Raw genomic sequence first — 22,481 nt, forward strand, 5'->3', positions numbered from 1 at the left:
CAGTCTGGCTGGCTGCCTGCTGCAGAGATCCAGGTGAGAGGTGAGTGTGTCACTGAGTATGATAAGAGATGAACCTAGTTTGCATTCTGGAAGTCAAAGGAAAGGAATGGCTCGTTCTTTAACAGTTGTGCCGTGTCTGCTGCCCACCAATATATACTTACAGAATGACTTATGAAATACCTCTCAAGGCCTGTCAGACAGTTTGACATGGATTATGCCATCTCCTACTGCAGGTAGCAAGAGAACCTCTTCATTAAAATTTTGCAAATTCTTTCAATGTTTTACTTTTTACCTGAGTCTTGTTTTAGACTTCCTCCCTTCACCATTTTAAGATAGGGACTTAGAAGCTAGTCTTGAACAATAAACCCTCTTTTCTTTGCTTTCTGGAATTACAGGTAGGCACCACCCACCCTGGCTTCACCTACCTCCCAAAGTAAAGACCAATCCAAAAGATCTATCACATTTACACGCGTTAATAACCTCATAAATCGTTTCAATGGAAGAATAAGGCAAACCTCTTTAAGCATTTCTGTTATATAGAACTGAGTGGGTGGGCAAGGGGTGTTGAAGAGGGACATTGTATTAGAGGTTAAATTATGAGAATCTACCACAAGTTCCTCTCACATTAACAGCCTCCCTCCCCAGACACCACTAGCAGCTGGACTCATCGAGAGGGACTCAGAAAGGGTGTTTCCAAGGCTCATGCTTGTTCCCTTTTTTTTTTTTTTTTAATTGAGAAAAAAAAAGAGAGAGACATTCTTATTTCAGGACTCCTCTGTTGTTTTTCTATTTACTAGCTGAAAGTTGGCCTGGATGGTAAACAGCGCTCTTTTACCAGAGGAGAAAAAACTGCATTATTGATGATATTGCAAAGCAGTAAAAGACATGGAAAGAGGTTCATAATTAATGGTGAGAAACACAAAGATCAGCTTGCAGACGGTTCTACGGCGCAGTTTTTGTCTTCTAATCTGTATGCGTGTGTGCTCGCCTGTGAGCAACTTAAGGATGAGTAGAAGCAGACGCTCCAAGCGGTTAACAGAACTTACCTCACTCCAGGATTTTATGCATACTTTATTACACATTTAATGTATTTTAAATTTTAAATGTTTTCCTTGGCATGTTTGCAAAAAGTTTTCGTTTCATAACACAAATAAAAAGTAGAACTTTACAGTGAGAAAAGGATTCTCATTAAAAAGACAGAGAGAAAGAAAAAAAAAAAAAACCTATTCCACTGGGTGTGGCAGTAAATGCCTCTGATTCCAGGCCTGAAAGTGAGGCTAAGGCAGGGGATTATAAATTCACGGTCAGCCTGGGGCTCAAAAATGACAAAATAGAAGTCCCCTTCTGTTGTATAAAAATCTTTTTTTTCAAGACGTCTGTTTCATAGTGAGTTCTTACATTCATTTTCCTAACTTTTGGGTTGACATTTCATTCTTTCAATCTCCTGACACAACTAACACTAACTTCCTAACTTCCTTTTTCTCTTTGGTCAAAGCCCATCTTCCCCAGTGGCTGCAGTTCCTGCTGTTCTCTAACTCTCCCTTTCAATCCATGGATGAACTTAGGAGCTGTGTATCCAGAGAGGAGAGAGCACTGCTCTGTATTTGTAGACTGGCATGTGAACCGTCTTTTTTTTTTTTTTTTTTTTTTTGGACTGTTTAAGAGGAAATGCCCTGAAGTGAGTTTACTCTTTACTCATAAAACCCATCAGAGCTCCAGGGGGTAGGAAGTCTTCTACAGAAATGCAAATTCGGAGCTAGCCCAACCAGCAGCCACAAAGCAGAGGAAGTGCAGTAATCTGTTCAGCCTGCTAGTCTCCATGGAAACACCATTGAGTAAGTCTCAAGTCTCTATCAGCTAAATCACCGGTTACTTTATCACTACAGAAGGGGAGTGGGGATGGTGGCGGGGGAGGGGGAAGCCATGGGTACAACACGTTTCTGGCTTCAGAGACTTCCATATATACTTTAATACACTTCTTGGGAAATGTGATCAGAGCTAGCCAGGGCTACCACAGAATGAAAGGAAGGAATCAAAGAGCACAAGTCACACTTGCTTGGAAGGTTGAAAGACTGAATAATCTGTCCAAGACCAAGAGCCTCTCTGTCATCACTCCGGTTGGCCATGACAGCTCTCTCCCTTCACACCCTTCCAACCCTGCAGGTTACAGCTTCTCACAGGAGAGGGGAGTTTCAAAACATGTATTTATTTTTAGTAAGGAGGACTTCGGTTCTATCTGGTATATTTGTACAGTATCACAACTTATAAGATACACACAGAATCAATACTAGGGAAAAGAATATACTGGTGCTGACTGGCTTGGCACCTACCAGCCCCCTAGCTCTGTGAAACTAGAAAACAGAGGCTGGTGTGGGGGTGGGGTGGGGGAGTATGGCTTGAGTGCATCTGTTTTGGTCTTCGGAGTACTAGACGCAGTAATATAACATAATGTCTTACGTCCAAACCAACTTCACAGATCTTTTTATCCTCAAGTGATACTTTAAATCTCATAAAGGGCAATGACCCAGTTATCAGTGAAGAATTGCTTCTGATAAAACTTATACTGCCATATCCTGAAGTGATTTGTCTTAAGTTTTTGTCTAAACAAGGTGTGTGTATGTGTGTGTGTGTGTGTGTGTGTGTGTGTGTGTGAGAGAGAGAGAGAGAGAGAGAGAGAGAGAGAGAGAGAGGAGACAGAGACAGAGACAGAGCGAGAGACAGAGAGAGACTTCATCTAAGTAGTACAGAAGCTACAGAGGTTAAGGATTAAAGGCTTAAATGGAAACAAGAAAACATACACTCCCTAAGGACCTTCCAATACATTATCTCATTCAAGTGTTAGAAGTAATCTCTGAGCCCAGCATTGTTCTTTCTGTTCTATGGAGATGGATAATAACACCTTTATTTGTGCTGCATTATGATAAGGGTATGAGCAGGCGCCACACAGGAAGACAGGAAGAATGACAACAGCTGTTACCCAACTGTGTGTTTGCAATGATTCTGAGGAACAGCTCCATCTACAATGAGTCAGCCTAAGAACTTTCTGGAACTACCAGGGGAAGTAGAGATGCCAGTGCAGACAACCCTCAAGTCTCTTTAGCAACTGTATAGTGTTAGCACTCACTCAGCCAGGCCTAACATACCACCCTGCCAACTGTCTATAGATAAGGCAGCTGAACCCTGAAATTCAGAAAGCAGTGGTCAACTGTCTATAGATAAGGCAGCTGAACCCTGAAATTCAGAAAGCAGTGGTCCTGAAGATCCCACAGTTTGATGTGGACCTGGAATCCAGAATTTCTAACTTCCAGCCTTCTGCTTGTTTCAATATGATACTGCCTAATCAAAGATGAGGGTGACACACTGCAGCGACAGCCAGCAGCAAACGCAGAGCCAGTGAAAAAGTGTCTCCAGGAGTCTTCAGCACAAGACAGAGAAGGATAGGACTTGTAACCAACTATCTTTCTCTGACCAACAGGGTTCTGGAAGATTCCAGGGCTTTAACTGTGAGCAGCACCTATACCTATCATGACTATAGTCAATTCCATAAACTGTGGTGGCTTCACTGAAATAGATTCAATAGAAATGTGACACACAGTTAATCTGAATTTTTCTGCTTCTCCTATGTTCTTAAGTATTTCAAAAGAGTGGAAAGCCTTGTTAAACTAGTATAAATCTGTTTTTAAGATACAAATATGCACTAAAGGGAGGGAAAAAAAAATCTCACTACCCAAGCACAAGTAAAAATTAGTACATTAAAAACCCTAGTAAGGGGGCTGGAGAGATGGCTCAGTGGTTAAGAGCACTGACTGCTCTTCCAGAGGTCCTGAGTTCAAATCCCAGCAACCACATGGTGGCTCACAACCATCTGTAATGGGATCCGATGCCCTCTTCTGGTGAGGACAGCAACAGTGTACCACATATATAAAATAAATAAATCTTTAAAAAAAAAATTAAAAAAAAAAAACCCTAGTAAGACAATTAAAGATGTTGCGGAATTATTGGCAACCTGTGCTGCATACAGGTAGGTGAGGTGCTCAGCAGAGCCCCTGAGTTGCCTCCATTTAACTCCTTCTTTCACAAGCCCTACCTGCCAGAGTTGTGTATTTATTGTTAGCAGCAGTAAAGCAATGGTTTTCCACCCCAACAAATTGTATGATATTATTGAGAGTCTGGCGCAGAGAGGACTCAACCGGAATGACAACAGACACTAACCACTAGAAAGGTACACAACACATCCACGAGACTGAATCCTATTCAACAGCTACCATGTGCTAGTCCTTCTTCAACAGTGATTTAACACCAGAGCTTTGTGCTGGCTTGGTTATGTGAACTCAACACAAGCTTCTAGACATCAATTGAAGCCCTGAACACATTGCCTATGGGCAAGCCTACAGTACGTTTTCTTGATTCATGATTGATATGGGAGTGCCCAGATCACTGTTGTTGGGGCCAGACCTGGATTGGTTGTTGAACAAGCGATGGGAGCAAGCACATAAGCAGTACCCTCCATGGCCTCTGCATTGGTTCCTGACTTGAGTTCCTTAAGTGATAGGATTTCCTTAGGTGATAAGTTGTAAGATGAAATTAATCCTTTCTCCCACAACTTGCTTTTGGTCACAATGGTTTTATTGTGTTTTTTTTTTAAATTCACTTTCAAGGGTTTTTTTTTGAGATTATAATTTAATCATTTCATTTCCCCCTTACCATCTCCCCATCCCAAACTCTCCATGTGCCCTTCTTTGTTCTCTTTCAAATTTATGGCCTCTATTTTTGTTTTGTTGTTGTTGTTGTTGTTGTTGTTGTTGTTGTGTGTGTATGTGTGTGTGTGTGTGTGTGTGCCTATGTGTGTGTTTCCAAAAACATGAATACAACCTACTCAGTCTATACAATGTTATTTGGATGTATGCTTTTATGGCTAATCATTTTGTATTGGATGACCAATTGATGTGTTCATCCTTAGGGAAGACAACTTCTCAATCTCAGCATGTCTTGGTTGCCTATGGTTCTTTGTCTAGGGTTATGGCCTCCATTCATCTTAGCATGTTTACTGGTGTTATAAACGGAGACTCTGAAAGCCAGAAACACTATATTCCAAGTCCTAAAAGACCATGATGGCCAACTTAAATTAATAAAACCTAGCAAAACTATCTGGTATAGTTGAAGGAGAGAAAAAAACTTCTCCTGATATAAATGATCTAAAAAAAATTGTATATCCAACAAACCAAACTTAAAGAAAGACTAGGTAGTATCATGATATTTCATCCTAGCCAATAGGAATCCTAACTACTGTTGCCTTCTAGAGTCAAGCCACAAGTCTGATGACAGATGTTGCCTAACTGAAGCTCATAAGTCTGCCTTCGTTGTGCTTTGTACTTTGTTATACAGATGTATGCATGTAACATACAACTAAACAAGATATTTTGTTCCTCCCCACTTTATTAAAGATGGTGATTAGAGAGAATCTCATCTTTCAAGCTTTTCTCTTTTCTAGTCTTCACATAAAACAGTAATTGATCCATATATACATATATTCATTCATATAAATAAGGGTAATATAAATGTATATTAAGCTGAGGTTTTCCTACATGTGTTGGGAGTAAAGAGTACTTTCTTTTACCTGGGAAGAGCGGTGATTTTTCCCCATTTTTCCACACAGAATCTTCTTGGACCATTACTCCCTCGGAGAGAAGCAAATCCTTCATAGGGAATGCTAGATGTGCCTGTAACAAACTGTCAGCCACAGAAATAGAAAGGAAAGGTGAAGCCAGAGACCTCATCTAGGAAAGGCACATCATTATTGCTGTGTAGCATTTCCGAGGAAGAGGGACAAGTAGGGAATTTCAGAAGCCAATGTGTGATCAACATAGGACATCAACAGAGATTCTGATGATTACTCAGTAAAGAGCAGTGAATCATAAAGGGAAATGGGATGTAAAGCATTCTGAGTGGCTGGCCTGCTTGGATATTAAACCAGGCATACTTCCCATGGCAAATAAATGAAATGAATATTAATTAAACCTAGCCTACTTACATCATTTCATTATCAAATTGGTATACATTTTAGGAATTTTGTGGACTGCAAATCTGAGTTCCATAGCCAAAAGCACTAGGTCCAAGTCTATATACATGTAAGGCTTTGCCTTAGTGTCTACTGCTTTAGTGGAGTCTTACCAACATTGCCCTGGACAGCTTTTACAAATATCCCAAAACACAGTGACCTCTTCTCCAAAACGTCATTGCTCTACAAAGTTTGGAAAGTCAAATGAAGGAAGAGGACTATATCAACAATTAGGGTTCTTTCCTACAGTATTGAACAGCATCTCTTTTTCTGCTAAGGATGCTAACTGCAGAGGGCCACAGGCTGTGTCACTACAAGGATCTATTTGTCCCGAGGGCATATGTCAACCCAGAGTTTCTCAGACTACCATTGGCACTTCCCCACAAACCTCAAGAAATGTTTTGTCTTGGCTGGTGGTAACAATATTTGGACACACAGTCAGAAGTGCACGGAAATGTCATAACCAGATAAACAAAGGTTTGTATTTGTGAAGAATATCTAGCAATTACTAAGAAGTATGCACACTTCCAACAATATATCATTGTGTTAAAGTCTGATCTAATGGTATCTTACCTGTAACAACCTTAGTCGTTGTTCATTGTTGAATCGTTCTACTGCAGCCCAGAACCACCGAATTACAATGTGATTGTCATGGTACCCTGTGAACCAAGCACAAAAGCTCATGTTACATTGAGTCTTCTATCTTAAACCACAAGAAATATATGCCAAAAAAAAAAAAAAAAAGAAATATATGCCAAAAGACTACCACCATACGCACAAATCAGCATCTTGGATTCTTTAAATGTCGTTTATAATTTAAGATTAAGGAACAGTACTACAAATACGATCATATGGGCATCAAAAGTTAAACAAGATGGTCCAAATGAAACCAATGAAGAACAGCAAATATTGTTTACTTTAGCTCCATCACTTCTGAAAAATACAATTGTTATGACTAGAAATACATACCTCTTTCAATCATTTCTATAAGAAACAATCACCCAGTGGTTCCAAATACCCTTATGCCAAACATTATACTAAGCTTTGAGGCAAAGAAAACTTGACCTTCTCAGGATTTCCTGATGAAGGAGAGAGGTATTAATCACACAATTTATATAAGCAAAGAAAAATAATGAAAAAAAATTTAAAGCTGCCTATTTCATTTCCAAGTGCTTCCCTAAACAAACCTCTCAGTAAAAGTTAAGTTCTAAGAGAGAAGGCTGACATAAATTCATGTGCAATTAATGATTCAAATCAACCGATAGTCATATTTTACAAAAACCACTTTACTTAATTCTGTGCTGTACTCCCAAAATGAGGGTGAGTAGCGATAGCTTTAATCTGAATGTGTTCTCATGCTCCCATAGCTGTGAGGTTTACCAGGAAATCACCAGAGATACTTCTTCCCCTTGAAGGGGAAAGCGCCTGAGTGAAGGATAAACAGCATTAGGTTGCGTATAGCATCTGGGTCCAGGCTTTGGGAAAGATTTGGTTAATGCAGGAAAGATTTGGTTAATGAGCGAAAGATCAATGCAGTTTTCCATTCTTATGAGTCAGCCCTCTTTTGCTTTGCCCTTACTGTTTATGCTAAGCCTAATTTGAAAGAACGACTGTCCCATCATAGGGTCCACAAACAGCTGCTGGATGAACAGATGGTACGCGACAGCACAACTGCTTTTTCACATGGTGCCAACTAGCTGTGCCAGGCAAACATGGCAGCAAAGTGCTTGTCTTTTATCTGGCCTCTTCTAAGGATCTCATTTGGTAAGACTTACCACTAAAATAGGTCCTTGATTTACTCAGACATAGGGGCTTGAAAAATCTTAGACTGTGTCAGTACAAAAATGACTGATTTGATTACTGCACTGCTCTTGGAACCTCCTGGGAGTAAGGTTCAAGGAAATAATAGTTACCACAAAAGAGATGTTAAGTAGTCCATCAGGGAAAATGCATTTCAACTAGTAAAAATAATTCAGCTACAAAGCTTTCCATAATAACCACCTCTATATGCAGATGCTATATATGTCCAGCCAGATAAAATGTACTGCACAGTTTGACTTCAGAAATAAAAATGGTGGAAACCTCAATTTAACAGACTTTTAGAGAAAATCCAAACATTGCAACTCTCCCAGAAAATGCACACTTTACTCAAAATTATTAGACAAAAGTTTTCACTCTGGGCTGTCCCTAGGTTTCACCTTTTAAATAAGTGACAATCCCAATCATGTTGGTCCAAATTACTAACCGAAACTGTGTACTGATCGACAGAAAGCCACTTCCAAAAAATCCCAAACCAAATCAGTTTACGGCAATTGCCTTTTCAGCCAAACTCGATAGTCCAGTTTAGAAGAACCTCGTAGATGGACCTGCTGGATTTTAAGAACCCTTTCTTGTTCCCTGTTAGTGTTTAAACCATGAGTTATAACTGCTAGATGGTTCAAGGAACTGCAGCCAACCTCTGCAGGTTAGGAAGCTCAAAGGGTGTGGCATCTGGAGGTTTAGAATGTAGATGGATGGGTGGGGTCTGACCAGTTGGATATTAAGCCTCCCACACTTCACCGACAACGTCATCCGATACTTAATTGGTATTCTTATGATCACATTTCTTCACCAGCAATTAGGAGTCATGACACCCTCAGAAGGGGTGTAAACGATCCTTCCCCTTTTGACTAATGAAGTCGCTAGGTACAGAAGGGACTGACCTTGCCCAAGGTCTCAAGGAAAACAGCAATCAACAGACCAGTGATTAATGCAAGTGCCTTTGTGTGCTCTACGCTCAGACCTGTGCTTGAACCAGCCGCCCCCTGCCCCGCCCCCGGAACTTAAATCTAGTCACTCATAAACCAAACCTTACCGCCTCTGTATTCAGTGTTGTTCCTCCAGTCATTGAGATCTATCTCAGCTGTGCCAGCAATGACCAGCTCCAGTTCTCTTGCATCAAAGACAGACACTAGCCTGGCATCTACTACCTGAGGAAGAGAAAAAGTCAGAAGCCTAGAGAAACGTCAGCCACAGAAAAGAAGGCTTATATAAAACACAGGGCGCAGGGAATTTCGAGAGCAATGTGGTTATATCCTCCACTGGTATGTGAGAACTTCTCATACCATCTCATTCTATCTGTAGAGATACAGAGGGAACTTATGTTTCTAGTTGAAAGGTTGTAAGATTTAGCCTCAGTAGAATTTTTGTTTTGGCTGATCACCATATCCCACTGAATATCCTATGTCTCCTCTGGTCTCAGATGCTAAGCAAGCCGGGGTCTGGTTAGTACTAGAGTCAGAGGATTTTTGCTTCATATCTGACAACTGATTAATCTAGTCGTTTGCTGTTTTGCTTTTGAAAACGATCTAATGGTCTTAAGGAAGTCGCATGGGACATGTGTGATAAGTTCTGGCCCCCCACACAATCACTGCCCATAGTAAGCATGAGATTTGATTTGGCATACCTACGCATAAGTAAGAATTATAACTTCCATGTTATCAGTACTCATTAAAGCATTAAAACGGTACCCCTAAAATCAGCATACCATTCATAGGGGTGATATGACACGCACAATAAGCTTTCACGTGGGGATATACAGGAATATATCTGACTTTTTATATATTAAAAGAACAACAGTAAACATAGCAAGAGAGGAGAGAAATAGTCTATGCATGAAGGATGGTGGAATGGACAGGCTGTGAGCACAAGTCTGCTGTTTACCTCATAGAAACCGCGGACTAAGCTCTCTGTCTGCTGCACCACGCCCCTCTCAATCCTCCACTTCACCATCCTCTCAATGTACTCCTTCTTGTTCTTCTCCGTCACTGGAATATTGGCTCCCCCTGGTTTTAACTCTCGTTCAGTAATCTGTCATTAAAAGGCAAAAGGACGGATCAGAAAACAAGCGGAGCTCAGGTGTATGGCTCTTTTAGACCTTGGGTGTGTTCTACAAGTGGACAAACTTCCAAGGCAGTGGTTCTCAACCTTCCTTTTTTTTTTTTTTTTTTTTTTTGGTTCTTTTTTTCGGAGCTGGGGACCGAACCCAGGGCCTTGCGCTGCCTAGGCAAGCGCTCTACCACTGAGCTAAATCCCCAACCCCGGTTCTCAACCTTCCTAAAGCTCCCACCTCTTGATACAGTTCCTCATGTTGTGGTGACCACGACTATAGAATTACTTCTGTCGCTCGCTACTTCATAACTGTAGTTTTGCTACTGCTATGAAAAGTAATGTAAATATCTGTGCTTTCTGATGGTCTTAGGTGACCTCTGCGAAGGTCTTAGGGGAGCTCACAAAGGGTCCCACAGGACAGATCTAAAGGTTAGAATCAACTACACCTACAGAGCCAGAAAGATGTACTTAAGGAACACAGAGAGACACCCCAGTACATCTTAAATTGAGAGCACATTTTTGAAAGCATATGAAATACAGGCAACCCACACAAGTACCAATGCCTAGTAAGTACTAAGACAGGACTCCTCACAGAAATCTTGTAGTCTTCTCTTCCATCAAATTTAAAGGAAAACAAGTATATTCTCTGCTTTCAAGCATTCTCCAAAATATTACTCATATTATTTCTTTTCTAAAACATCAACTACAATCTTAAAATCTAAATAAGTCTTAATTTTATATTAATTAAAATTAAATAATTTAATATTCAACCCAGGGATAACATTCAAATGTATTCTATATAAGATACATTTTCATATCTCTACATATCTCTAAAGATTCTCAAATATTGTATGAGAATTTGAGTTGGAAATAAAAAGATTGTTCACAGCCTATAAATGCTTCTCATAATCTACAAATGAGATAATATAATCTCAACAGTAAATAATCTGTAGTTGGTATTCAATAATCTTCATACTCAAGCTTACTACAACTTAGTTAAATTACCCAATAAGACACAAATATTAACATTTGATCTTAGTCATGGAATTAACTTTTCCCCAGCCAACAGCCTTTAGTTAGCATGTAACAGACCTGCCCAAAAACTTCTTCGTTCACAGTGAACGTGAGGTCTAGGATGTCATGGATGTCATTGTCTTTCATCCATTGAAGGCTCTGGTGGAACTCCTCATCAAGGTATTCCAGATCACTCAGGTCACACAGGCTGAGATGACAAAGAGAAGCAAACAGGGGCCTTGTTATTAGCAAATCCCAGAATCACGAGGAAGAACACTGAGCAAGACCCATTCAATAGGCTGCGGCAATTGGGATGTTGTTGAGTCCAGAAATCACATTACTGAAATCAGCCAGATATATGGCATTCATTCCTCAATCTGGGATACTTAAGATGCCTTAGGAAGCACTTACCTGTCTTTTCTCTCAAAAATAGAACCAAGAGTGTCTGCCATCTACATGGTCATCCGCAAACAGTGCTAGTTCTAGAACTGGAACAGGCTGACAACTTGCACCCGTAATCTATTTTGCTATGTTACCCTATCAAAAATTATCATTCTCCTAATTTGAAATTCTTTATTGATTTCTCTACTGTCCATTAACTGTCAACTTGTCTTTTTAAAAAAGACTAGAAACTATGAGTGATGTCATATATTTCCCTTTTTCTCATGGTTCTTATTCTACCACTATAAAAATAGTAAGCCAAAGAACTCTTCCATAACCACAAAGTTTCCTGTGCCTTACTCTACTACTGCTTCTTTTTTTTTTTTCTCTTCAGTGACAAGATCTAAAAGTTACTATTATGTGCCTTGGCATAAGGTGGTAGTAATTAATTTGCTACAACTGTGTTAAAATCCCCTGCCCTTTAGCTCTATTTTAAGGGTTGTCTTGTTTGTTTGTTTTATTTTCATTTATTTATTTACCAAATGTGTGCCATGCATATTAAATATTTATTAGGTACCAAATGTGCACCATGCATATTAATAAGTACTTGATGAACTTGCTGGTCTTAAGGGAAGTGGTCTTACAGAGACAGGCATACTATGGATAAGTTAATATAAAATACAGGTGACAGCACAGAGTAGAGAGTGCTAAAGCTCATGCACAATTTAAAATGCATGTTACTGTCAATCAATGATGGATAAGACTGGACTACCCATGCTACCTGCCAATACCTGGGAGGCATGGGTAATGACTGCAAGCTGGAGCCCAGCCTGGGCCATAGAATAAAACTCTGTCTTACAAATGAAAAGGAAGAATAGGTAAATACCAAGAGCTATCAGAGGAAGTGAGTGAGAGGGACATTTGCTTTGACTTGGACATTCAGGGAGACATGGTATAGATGAGATGATGCCTGTATTAAATCTTTCAGGATGATGATACTAGAGATGGAAATGGAATAGGTTAGAAGAAAGGGGGAGAGAAGAGAAAACAATTTTCCTATCCCTCCCCACACCTTCAAAAATTATACACCTTTAAAACATAATATAATAGAATATATATATATATATATATATTTATCACCCCTATTCAACAGGAAGAAGACATAGAGATTGTCATTCCTATTCCTTGGTTTGAGTATGTGGTTATGGTTATTTTATAAATTATAGATAGGTTGTTATTTTAAGAGATAATTTAGAAATGGTCATAATTTTGAACAGGAAGGAAACTAAATAGACATGGTGATTTCTGTCTTTTCTTTCCTAGGAATGGAATTGAGGGGGGAAAGAGTAATAGAATAAAAAAAATTAGGTATATGAGATGGATTACTAAATTTATTCTTAAACAAGGCATTATATAGCCATAATCTTACATTGATAGAAATATTTATAACTGATACAAAATTAAAGTTATAATTTCTTATAGTGGTACAGAATTTATATATTGATACAAATGTAAGGTTTGCACTGGTATAAATCTTTGTATATTGATATAAAATTTAAAATTAATGTTGTTAGTCTCAGAACTTCTCATTGTGCCTATGCAACTCATTTAAGAATGCTAGGCTTAGGCCTTCTAATAGATGCTATCACAAACTGTTTTAGATGATTAAATAATACAAATTAAGGACCAGATAGTAAAATCATGGTTACATTAGATTCTGGACCAATTATAATAAAGTGTTTTCAATATTATTCAAATAGAAATAGCTAAGAGTAGTCAAAGATTAACAGTACGGATATACCCTATGTAGATAGTCTTCAAAAACATTAAAAATCCACAAAATATGACATTTAAATTCATTTCATTATTAATAGATTTTATTTGGCTAGGAGAGATGTCTACTCCTAACAGTACTCCCTTCACAGTTCAAAGAAGATATTAAACATCATAACCTCCAAATAAAGTTGTTCCAATTATAGCAAGGTAGCCATTGGACAAAAATTGCCCTAATTCATCTACAGACAAAAAATTACTATTCAGGAAAGGATACAAGATGCAAGATAATCAACATCTTAGCTCTCCAATAAAGGGTAAGCTAGGCCTTCATAATTGCTGCTTCACTTAAGGTCTGTCAGATGGTTCTGGGTCAGAAGGCTAAAGACAGATGCTTCAGTGTTTGGAGGGGACTGTCCAGGTAGTCAGCTGTCTCTATAATTTGCTAAAGTTTTGGAATCTATGTTTTCGTACTTCCTGTATATTCAGGTCATACTTAATTTATTCTCAGATCTCTGATGTTGTTAAAGACTAGTTGTAGTCTCATAATCAAACTTAAGTTGTTTAACATTAGAAAAGATAATCCAGGGTTGGAGAGATGGCTCAGCGGTTAAGAGCACTGACGGCTCTTCCCAAGGTCCTGAGTTCAATTCCCAGCAGCCACATGGTGGCTCACAACCATCTGTAATGGAATCTGATGTCCTCTTCTGGTGTGTCTGATGACAGCTACAGTGTGTTCATACATGAAATGCATAAATAAATCTTAAAAAAATTAAAAAGGATTTAAAAAAAAAGATGATCTAGATTTAAAAGGATGGCTTTCCCATGGTAATACAAGTTGAAATCAAAACATAGTTCAGATACAAAATTATAAACTCTTCAAGTTAAGATAGATGTTAGAGTAATATACCTAAATTGACAAAACTGATAGACTAGACATTATTAGTATACATCATACCTTATAGTTTATGTAACTATTATAACTATGTTCAATACATATCTGAGAGAAAAGGCCTTTTTAATGAACGAAAGGGGGGAAATGTCGATTTGGTCTAATGCTACTTATGTTAATTGGGTCCCCAAAATTGCTTGAGAATCTGCACAAAAGATGCTGGTGGTCCCTGTCCCCAGTTGTTTTTGATTGGTAAATAAAGTTGCCAGCAGCCAGTGGCTGGGCAGAGAGACAGAGGCAGGACTTTTAGGATTCCCAGACAAGGGTGGGCAGGAGGGTGGGGAGGAGAGCCGCCATGCTAGGGAAAGACCAGGTCTGAGAAGTGCAAAGTACAAGACAGAGAGACAGCCAAGAGCTCAAGAAAAGCAGCCCCACAGCCTCTCTTCCTCCCCGCCCCAGACTGGGTCTAGGGCAACAAAGAAGGAATATAAGTTTTAGTAAGTAATAACTCAGGAATATTGAAGTAGAGTATGTTAGCCACATGGAGGTTTGGGAGTGGCCCAGGATGTTTAAGACATATTAAAATATAAGGCTGTATGTGCGTGTGTCTTTTAGATGAGGACCCAGAACACTGGGTCAACTGGAGAAGAGATTAATTGGTAACTACCAATTAATCAGCCCAGAACGAAAGCTTCTGAACACCAAGGTTAAGGGCAAATCAGAGGAAAGACCCACAGAGGAGCAAGAAGGTGAATAGGGGGGAGTTCAGAGGGAGTGTCAGCGTAGGAAAGACCCAGGGAAAACTTTTAGTTTCTGTTGTCTCTGCTAGCCCAGCGTTAAATGTTAATATCAGAAGCAGCAGTACAGTCTAAGATAGGGCTAAAAAGCATTCATCCACATCTCCCGACTGTTAATGGAGGGAGAGAACGCAGACTAACTCGTCGTGGGGAGAATGTGATGTGCAGTAAATGTGAACATTGGGTATTCCACAAAACCTAAAGAAACTATGAGGAGACAATGAACTGCAAAGGTGACAGGAGGACCAGGAGGACTGCGGAAGCAGGAAACAGTCCTCACTGAAGCCTCATGGGAAACATTCTGTTGGCCCTCACTTGAGGTCAGGACTTCCACTTTAGGGAACACAGGTCCATGGGCTTGATTGGAAGATGCGCCAGACATGTTCCCAGCCATGATTCAGTACATCACTCCTTTACAAGTTTAAATCTGCATGTCTACCCATCCCCCAACAACTGTCATGTAAATGACTGCATACTGACTAACCGGGTGGTTGTGCTTGACCCTGTGCAGTAACTGTCATCATTCACCATGATGGAAATGAAGACAGAGTTCTGTGGAGGCTTATTTTTCATCCGTGCCCGTACACTGCTATTTTGATATAGAAAGGTATCAAGAAAAGCAAGGCGCTGTCTACATCTACCAAAGAAACCAAAACTGAAATGGAAAGGAAAGGAAAGAAAATGAACTTGTGACCAAGAGTGAGCCGTTGGAAGTGCATGAAGCAAAATACAACATGAACTTCGTGAGTCACCACGACTAACCCACAGCTATTCTATTAATAATGAGCACGGATGGCACAAGAACCTAAGGGCTGTGTCTGAAGTACAATTGTTTTAAAGAAACATGTGCTGCCACAGATGAGAATAAATTATTCGGACAGGCATGGAACTAAGGTCTGGTGGCTAAGTTAGAACTCTATTTGAAATTGTATTCGTTTTTGGGTTTTTTTTTGTTTGTTTGTTTGTTTTGTTTTTGAAATCTAAACCACTATTCACTCAACGACTGATTGGTGAGAGCATGCGGATAAATGGAGACCTTGACACACCTCTTCAGGAAAGCATTTTTGAGCTTGACGTGCTGACTATACAAGCACAGAAATACTCTTACATTCTGAGAAGAGCCTTATAGAAGGGTCGCGTAAAGAAGGCGTCCAACAAGTACTGGTGTATTAGTGCAAGACCGAGGATCCTCCCACTGAATCGAAACCTGTGAGGGAGAAACACAAGGTGGGTGAACACGGAACAGTGTCTTGAGGACTGGGCCTACCCTCTAGAACGAGTTTCAAATTCCCGGACACTGTAGTATGTGTCTTCATTTATCAATGTTTAAATTTACTTGTAGAGGAAATCTGTTCCTCTGATACTTAGGGACACCTTACTGTTACTCCATATCAACAATGTCACTCTGTATCCCCCCACATATGACAGCATGAGTCCCCCATCACCTTTTAGTAAGATTTCCCCCAAACTATCCCAAGACATAAAGACTAGGAAGATTGGAAAAATGTTGTCCTCAGTTTGTGTGCGTGAATATTAGTGGATTTCTTCAATGCAAAGTAGGGCAATTCCCTTTGGAGGAAAAGCCCTTATTCAGATAGAGAAGGTTCCCATCCTTCTCTGTTCTCTCTCAAGCCTCAGTCCTGATAGTAAATACGGTCATTCACAAAGTTTACATGCAGACATTGGGGGTGGGGGTGGGGCTTTCCTCATGAGACATTCTGTTCTCCAAAATTTCCAAGTGAAATGCTATTCTGAATCAACTTGGAAACTTTATATATAGATCTGTTACAGTTGGGTTTTCTGCCTGAGGTACACAATTACTTTCTCCATCACAAGTAACTGGGTCTCCAGCTCTTCTAAGTCTGATGCCTTTACCAGTACTGTAGGTCTGTAATTTTTAGTTTTGGGCAGGCTTTGTGAGGTCAGTGGCCAGCAACTTTTGGCCCTGTTTTTTTCCACTTAGGTTAGCACAGCTGTCACACTCAGAGTTAGGAGGCCTCTGAATTTGTAACTAAACAAGAAGTTAATTTGAAGAGTAAGACCTGAAAGCTAATGTTCTTCCCTATCAATAACCTCATGACCCAAAGAACCTTTCTCCACTTCTGTTCTCTTTGTCACTATCAGTGAAAAGGAACAGGAACCAATCAATAGGGCTTCTGTAAATATTTAAAGGCTACAAATGCAAGGATTTGAAAATGTTGTAAAGACATTTAGAAAAAGTGTAATTTGGGATTCTTTTAAAATAAATACCTCCAGATAGGAATCTTAAGATTGTTTCCCTTGGTTTGGGGTGATATGTTAAGAAAAAGGAAAGTTCAGCTTGCAAACTTGAAGTGGCTTAAATGTGCTGGTGTGAGGGTGAGTGGGTACTGCCTTGACTCCCCATTCACACACTTGATCTGCAGTTGTCCTGGGCCACCACTATGCCTCCACCATGCTCCCCTCTGCCACCCCCACAACTCTATGAACAGCCCTCATTCAGGGCTCAAGCTGTTCCACCTCCCCTCCCCTCAGGGTCAATCATTTCCCCAGGCAGTTAGAGAAGCTGCTTGACCTGTGCCAGAGGAACCTGGGGGTCTTGCTAAGAAACTAATCATCTGTAACATTTTTCCAATGGGATAAAGCTTCTGAATTCTACTCGATTCCTTTAAAATCAATCTAATGCACTGTAATCAGTTACCAGTTGGGGGACTGTCTAAATAATTAGATTTAACAACCAAAATAAAGGCCAAATGAGGTATATAACTGATAATGTGATTTTTATCCAGGAAGGAAAAATTATTAAAAGAAATGTGGCTTCCTTTGGAGAGAGGAGTAGTCAGCATCACAGAAAATTAAATGAGCACAATTGTTATAGAAACGACCCCCTTACCATTCATGATGATTGTCTACAAAGGCAGACATAGGACTTATTTGTACTGTGTATGTGTCATTGGCTGAATATTCAAATAAGCCGTAATAGGGGTTAAAGAGTTCTCGGGATACCAGGAAGAAAAACTCTCTGGAAGGCCCACTGTAATCCAACCTGCAAGAAGATGCACATAGAGAACAATGAGCTTCTATTTTGTCTAGGTATTGGGCATATTTTCTCCTGGGCTTAACATTGTAGAGAATGCTCATTACAGGGATAGCCTACTACCAGGGCCATCTAAACAAAAGTGAAAAAAACAAATCTGATCTCAGTATTGACCCAAAATAATGAACTAGACATTTATACAGCACATATCCAAAACTCCAACTACCCACGAGATAATGCAAACAGGAACCAAGATACTTGTGATATACAAACACACACATACATGAAAATTTTATATGTCCAAAGCAAGGCCACAGGGGAGGAAATGTCATGGCGCTGTTTCCTTCTTACAGAGGAAAGCGGCTACAGTCACTCAGGGACATGAAGACTGAGGGGATTTTTGGAAATTTTCAGAATGAGGGAAGAGAAAGACTTCTCCCTAGGGAGCTGAAAGGCAAAAAATAGAGTGAGAGGGTGCAAGTGAAAAGTATAAATTAAAAACGCACCATGGAAAATTACAGACAAGGAAAAGGAAGATATACAATGCTTGCTAAGGAAGATCTCTGGATAGGCTGCAACTCGAGCACGCAGAGCATGCTGTAAATTCTACTTTACTTGTGTGTAATAGCTTTAGAGTCAGAGTGAAGTGGAATCAAAGACGGTGCTGGGTTTGGGGAATGTCATTTGGCCAGCAATGTCTAAGGTACGTGAGTGTGTTTGTGCATGTACGTGTGTATGCATGCTGTGCTGTATTAAAAAGAAGCTTGAAATGCAAAGCAACTTGGTATAGTAAATTTAAAATTAAAAATAAAAAAACCACATCAGCCCTTGGATAAAAAGTACACACACAGCGATTCAAAGATGGGAGTGGGGAGTAGCCAAAGATTTTTGTTTGCTTTATCCTTCCCATCACCATCTCTATCTCTTTCTAGATTTATTATTTGGGCATTACTGCAGAGAGAGGGAGAGAGAGAGAGAGAGAGAGAGAGTTAGTTGAGTGTGTGTTATATGCAGAGGCCAGATGACAAACTTTCAGGTGACACCCAACTTTGTGGGATAGACTCTCTCACTGGCCTGAGTTCACAAACAGGCTACGGAGAGTGACCAGTGAACCCCAAGGATCTACCTGTCTCTGCCTCCCCAGTGCAAGGATTAGAAGAGTGAGCTAACAGGCTTGGACCCTATAAAAGTGTGAGTTCTGGGAACTGAACTCAATTCAATTCTCATGTTACTGACTGAGCTTTCTTTCTAGAGCCTATAATTCTAACTCACTATGTAGCCCTGGCTAGGCTGGAACTTACTATGTAGATCTCAAATTCCAAACTCACAGAGATCTACCTACCTCTGCCTCTCCACACTGGGACAGAAGGCATGCACCATCTCACCTGGCCTCCATAATAGTATTGTTTAAATAAAATGGTATCATCTGGGCTTTGCCCAAGAAATTAAATTTTATCATGTAGAAAATGATCTTATGGGGCTGGGGATTTAGCTCAGTGGTAGAGCGCTTGCCTAGCAAGCACAAGGCCCTGGGTTCGGTCCCCAGCTCCGAAAAAAAGAAAAGAAAAAAAAAAAAAGAAAATGATCTTATTATAGACAAAAGAAAGATTTGGAAAAATAAAAATATAACCCCAAAATGGCCCTTTTATGCAGTAATAACAAAGCTGAATGTGAATAGTTTGGAATTCATCTATTCCCATATTGAGTTCCATTTTTGTCATAGCTGACTACAGATGTCATTATTTTATATGTCTGACTATAGATATTGTCATCTCTGATTTTTTTCAGTGCACGCTTGTCTTATAGAACATTTATGAAATGTCCATGTGCTATTCCAGTGTTCACCTAACATACATTAAAAGAAACAGAATAAGTACATTAAAACTGGGTGGCGGGGTTGGGGATTTAGCTCAGTGGTAGAGCGCTTGCCTAGGAAGCGCAAGGCCCTGGGTTCGGTCCCCAGCTCCGAAAAAAAGAACCAAAAAAAAAAAAAAAAAAAAAAAAAAAACTGGGTGGCACAGCATGTGTGAAGACTATACGCTCCTAAGTGCAGACCCACAGTGAACCTGCAGGAAACCTACTGGGCAGAAAAGGGAAGGCACTTGCAACTCTCGGGGCCAATCAGTCTTTATACAATGACATGGTATCCCTGTGCTCTGGGGTAACTGCACATGAAGAAGTTAACTTGTAGCTCCAGGATAGGCTGGAAGGCCATGGTTGTGCTTCTCTGGGGCCACACAGAGGTACCTAGAAGCTCAGACTACCCCCATAACACTGATGTTTTGTAAATTCTTTCTACTCTCCTAGTTCTAGCTTCTGAGGTGAGGCCATCAGCAGCAGAAACCTTCTTCTGCTTGGATGTTTTTGCACACAGTCCTCCAACAAAGCTTGAAATCCTAACTGCAGTCTAAGAATCAATCTGAATCTTGAAGACAGAACAGTTTTCAACAATCCTCTCCCGGTAGGACTTTAGATTTGGATACCAGGGTCTCTCTGGTTTCTGAGGCTTTACCCGTTTTCTACTCCAGAACGAGTATGCACAGGTGGGGATACCCTGCCCTCCTGGAATGGACTCCAACCCTGAGGTGTGGTGAAGCAGCTAAGTCTGGACACTCTCCTTCACTAAAGCAGGGTGCAGTTACCCCACCTCGGGAAGCCACTTCTTTTCGTTTACTCTTAAAGAGCCAGTCTACCAAATCCCCAAGGCTCTCACCCATAATGATGACTCCTGGTCTCCCATTCTCTCTCATACAGAAGCATCTTGACAGACACAGATGCAGAATAGGATACAGAATAAGAAGGACTAATGCAGACTTTATGCATTTCCCTCTAGGAGTTCACTTTGTAAGATCTAGTTCCTCATGTCTTTCTATGGTGGGGGGAAAATCAACTGGGATGGCTAACCTTGGTTGTCACCTGACATGTGTGGGAAGAACCTCAACTGAGAAACTGTCTCCACCGGACTGGCCTATAGGCACGTCTATGTGGTATTTTCTTGACTGTTAATTGATGTGGGAAGGCCAAGCCCCTCTAGATAACACAGCTTTTGTGTAGGTGGTCCAAGTCGTATAGGGTGGATGAATGTAATGCTGAAAGCCAGCCAGTAAGCAGCGTTCCTCTGTGATTTCTGCTTCAAGCTCGAGCTCCTGCCCTGCTTCCCTTTATGGTGGACTATAATCTGTAGGATAAAATAAACCATTTCCTTCTGAAAGTGCTTTTGATCATGGCGTTTATCACAGCAACAGAAATGAAGCTAGAGGGGTTGGGGATTTAGCTCAGTGGTAGAGCGCTTGCCTAGCAAGCGCAAGGTCCTGGTTTCGGTCCCCAGCCCCGGAAAAAAAAAAAGAAAAGAAAAAAAAAAAAAAAAAAAAGAAAAGAAATGAAGCTAGAACACCAACTACCAAAGAGATCATGAAGTCATTCCGTCAAATTTCCTCATTTTTTTTTTTTTATAGAGAAAACTGAAGCTAGAACAAAGTAGAGAGCTGAATCAGGGGAGTGTTATGATATGGAACCAGGTCTCAGACCCTAAAGAGGTATCTGAATGTCAAGTTTAAGGTTATTCCTTATGCCAGGCCCTCTAGTAAACGTTAGCTGTCTATCAATATTAAAACAACATTGCTGACAGAATTGGGTTTGGCAAACTACATCAGGAGGGCAAAATGTGCCAAAGCCCTGGTTTTGAGACTATACTGAAATGCACTGCTCTGGCTTGTGAATAGCCTGTCGCTGCTAGCTGATGAAATGCTAAGGTGCATACGTGCCGTAGAGAATGTATGATGGGCAAAGTCTAAAACTGTTTACTATCTGTCTCTTTATAGCAAAGTGTTGCTAATGGCTGCTGCTACAGAAACGAGGAGGGAAACACATTATTATAATATCTAGCTCACTATAAATCTTTAGTGAGACTTCTCCAGGGAGACATAAACACTCCCTGACTTGCTATGGTTACCCCTCTGCTGGGCTCTTCACATTGCAGAGGTCCCGAGTACATCAGGGTTGCAAAGCTGAAACACCAGGCAAAATATAGAGCGAGCCTGTTTTCTGTGAGATGACTGGAATAAGCAAAGTGGGCTCCACTGTGGATTTTCTGTTAAGAATTAGACGGTGATCCCTAAGATTTCAATAATACTACACTTACGAGAGCACAGTCTAATGACCTGTGTGTGTTGGCCTCCTTACACATAAATTTAGACTTTGCCCACACTGAAAATAGGTGATCCTGTTTTCCCTTGTGCTGGACAGTTTTATGTCAATTTGATGTAAGCTAAAGTTATGAGAGGAGGAACCTCAATTAGGAAAATACCTTCATTAAGATCAGGCTGCAGGCAAGCCTATAAGGCATTTTCTTAACTAGTGATGGATAGGGAAGGGCCCAGCCCATTGTGGGTAGGGCCATGCCTGGGGCGGTGATCCTGGGTTCTATAAGAAAGCAGGCTGAGCAAGCCTTGGAAAGGAAGCCTGTAAGTAACATCCCTGCATGGCCTCTGCCTCAGCTCCTGCCTCCAGGATCCTGCCCAGTTTGAGTTCCTGTCCTGACTTCCTGTGGTGATGATGGATTGTGATATGGAAGTGTAAGGAAAATAAACCCTTTTCTCCCCAACTTGCTTTTTGATCATGGCATTTCATCACAATAGAAACCTAATTAAGACACTTTCTTTGCATTATATAAGTTCCCAG

General features: G+C 40.4%; 1 protein-coding gene and 1 long non-coding RNA gene across 9 annotated transcripts in view; one reads left to right on the forward strand and one right to left on the reverse strand.

Moving 5' to 3' along the window:
- The window catches only part of LOC120094686 (uncharacterized), a 58,152-nt gene extending 40,493 nt beyond the window's left edge, over positions 1–17,659 (forward strand). Inside the window, exon 5 of one of the 2 annotated variants that reach the window (XR_010054982.1) lies at positions 15,297–17,659. This is a non-coding gene — a long non-coding RNA (uncharacterized LOC120094686). Of the gene's footprint in view, positions 1–797; positions 1,223–15,296 lie in introns of those variants that run through there. The other variant, XR_010054981.1, reaches the window with a different exon arrangement.
- Hecw2 (HECT, C2 and WW domain containing E3 ubiquitin protein ligase 2) overlaps positions 1–22,481 on the reverse strand; it is a 393,569-nt gene that overhangs the window by 18,946 nt on the left and 352,142 nt on the right. For all 7 annotated transcript variants that reach the window (XM_039083599.2, XM_017596447.3, XM_039083600.2 and 4 more), the window contains 7 exons: positions 17,658–17,810; positions 15,894–15,992; positions 11,021–11,150; positions 9,761–9,907; positions 8,913–9,027; positions 6,632–6,717; positions 5,618–5,730 (listed from right to left, as the gene is read on the reverse strand). In XM_039083599.2, the coding sequence (XP_038939527.1) occupies positions 5,618–5,730; positions 6,632–6,717; positions 8,913–9,027; positions 9,761–9,907; positions 11,021–11,150; positions 15,894–15,992; positions 17,658–17,810 (843 nt within the window). The remainder of the gene's footprint in view (positions 1–5,617; positions 5,731–6,631; positions 6,718–8,912; positions 9,028–9,760; positions 9,908–11,020; positions 11,151–15,893; positions 15,993–17,657; positions 17,811–22,481) is intronic.

Source organism: Rattus norvegicus, chromosome 9 (genome assembly GCF_036323735.1).
Source record: "Rattus norvegicus strain BN/NHsdMcwi chromosome 9, GRCr8, whole genome shotgun sequence".
Lineage (NCBI taxonomy): Eukaryota > Metazoa > Chordata > Mammalia > Rodentia > Muridae > Rattus > Rattus norvegicus.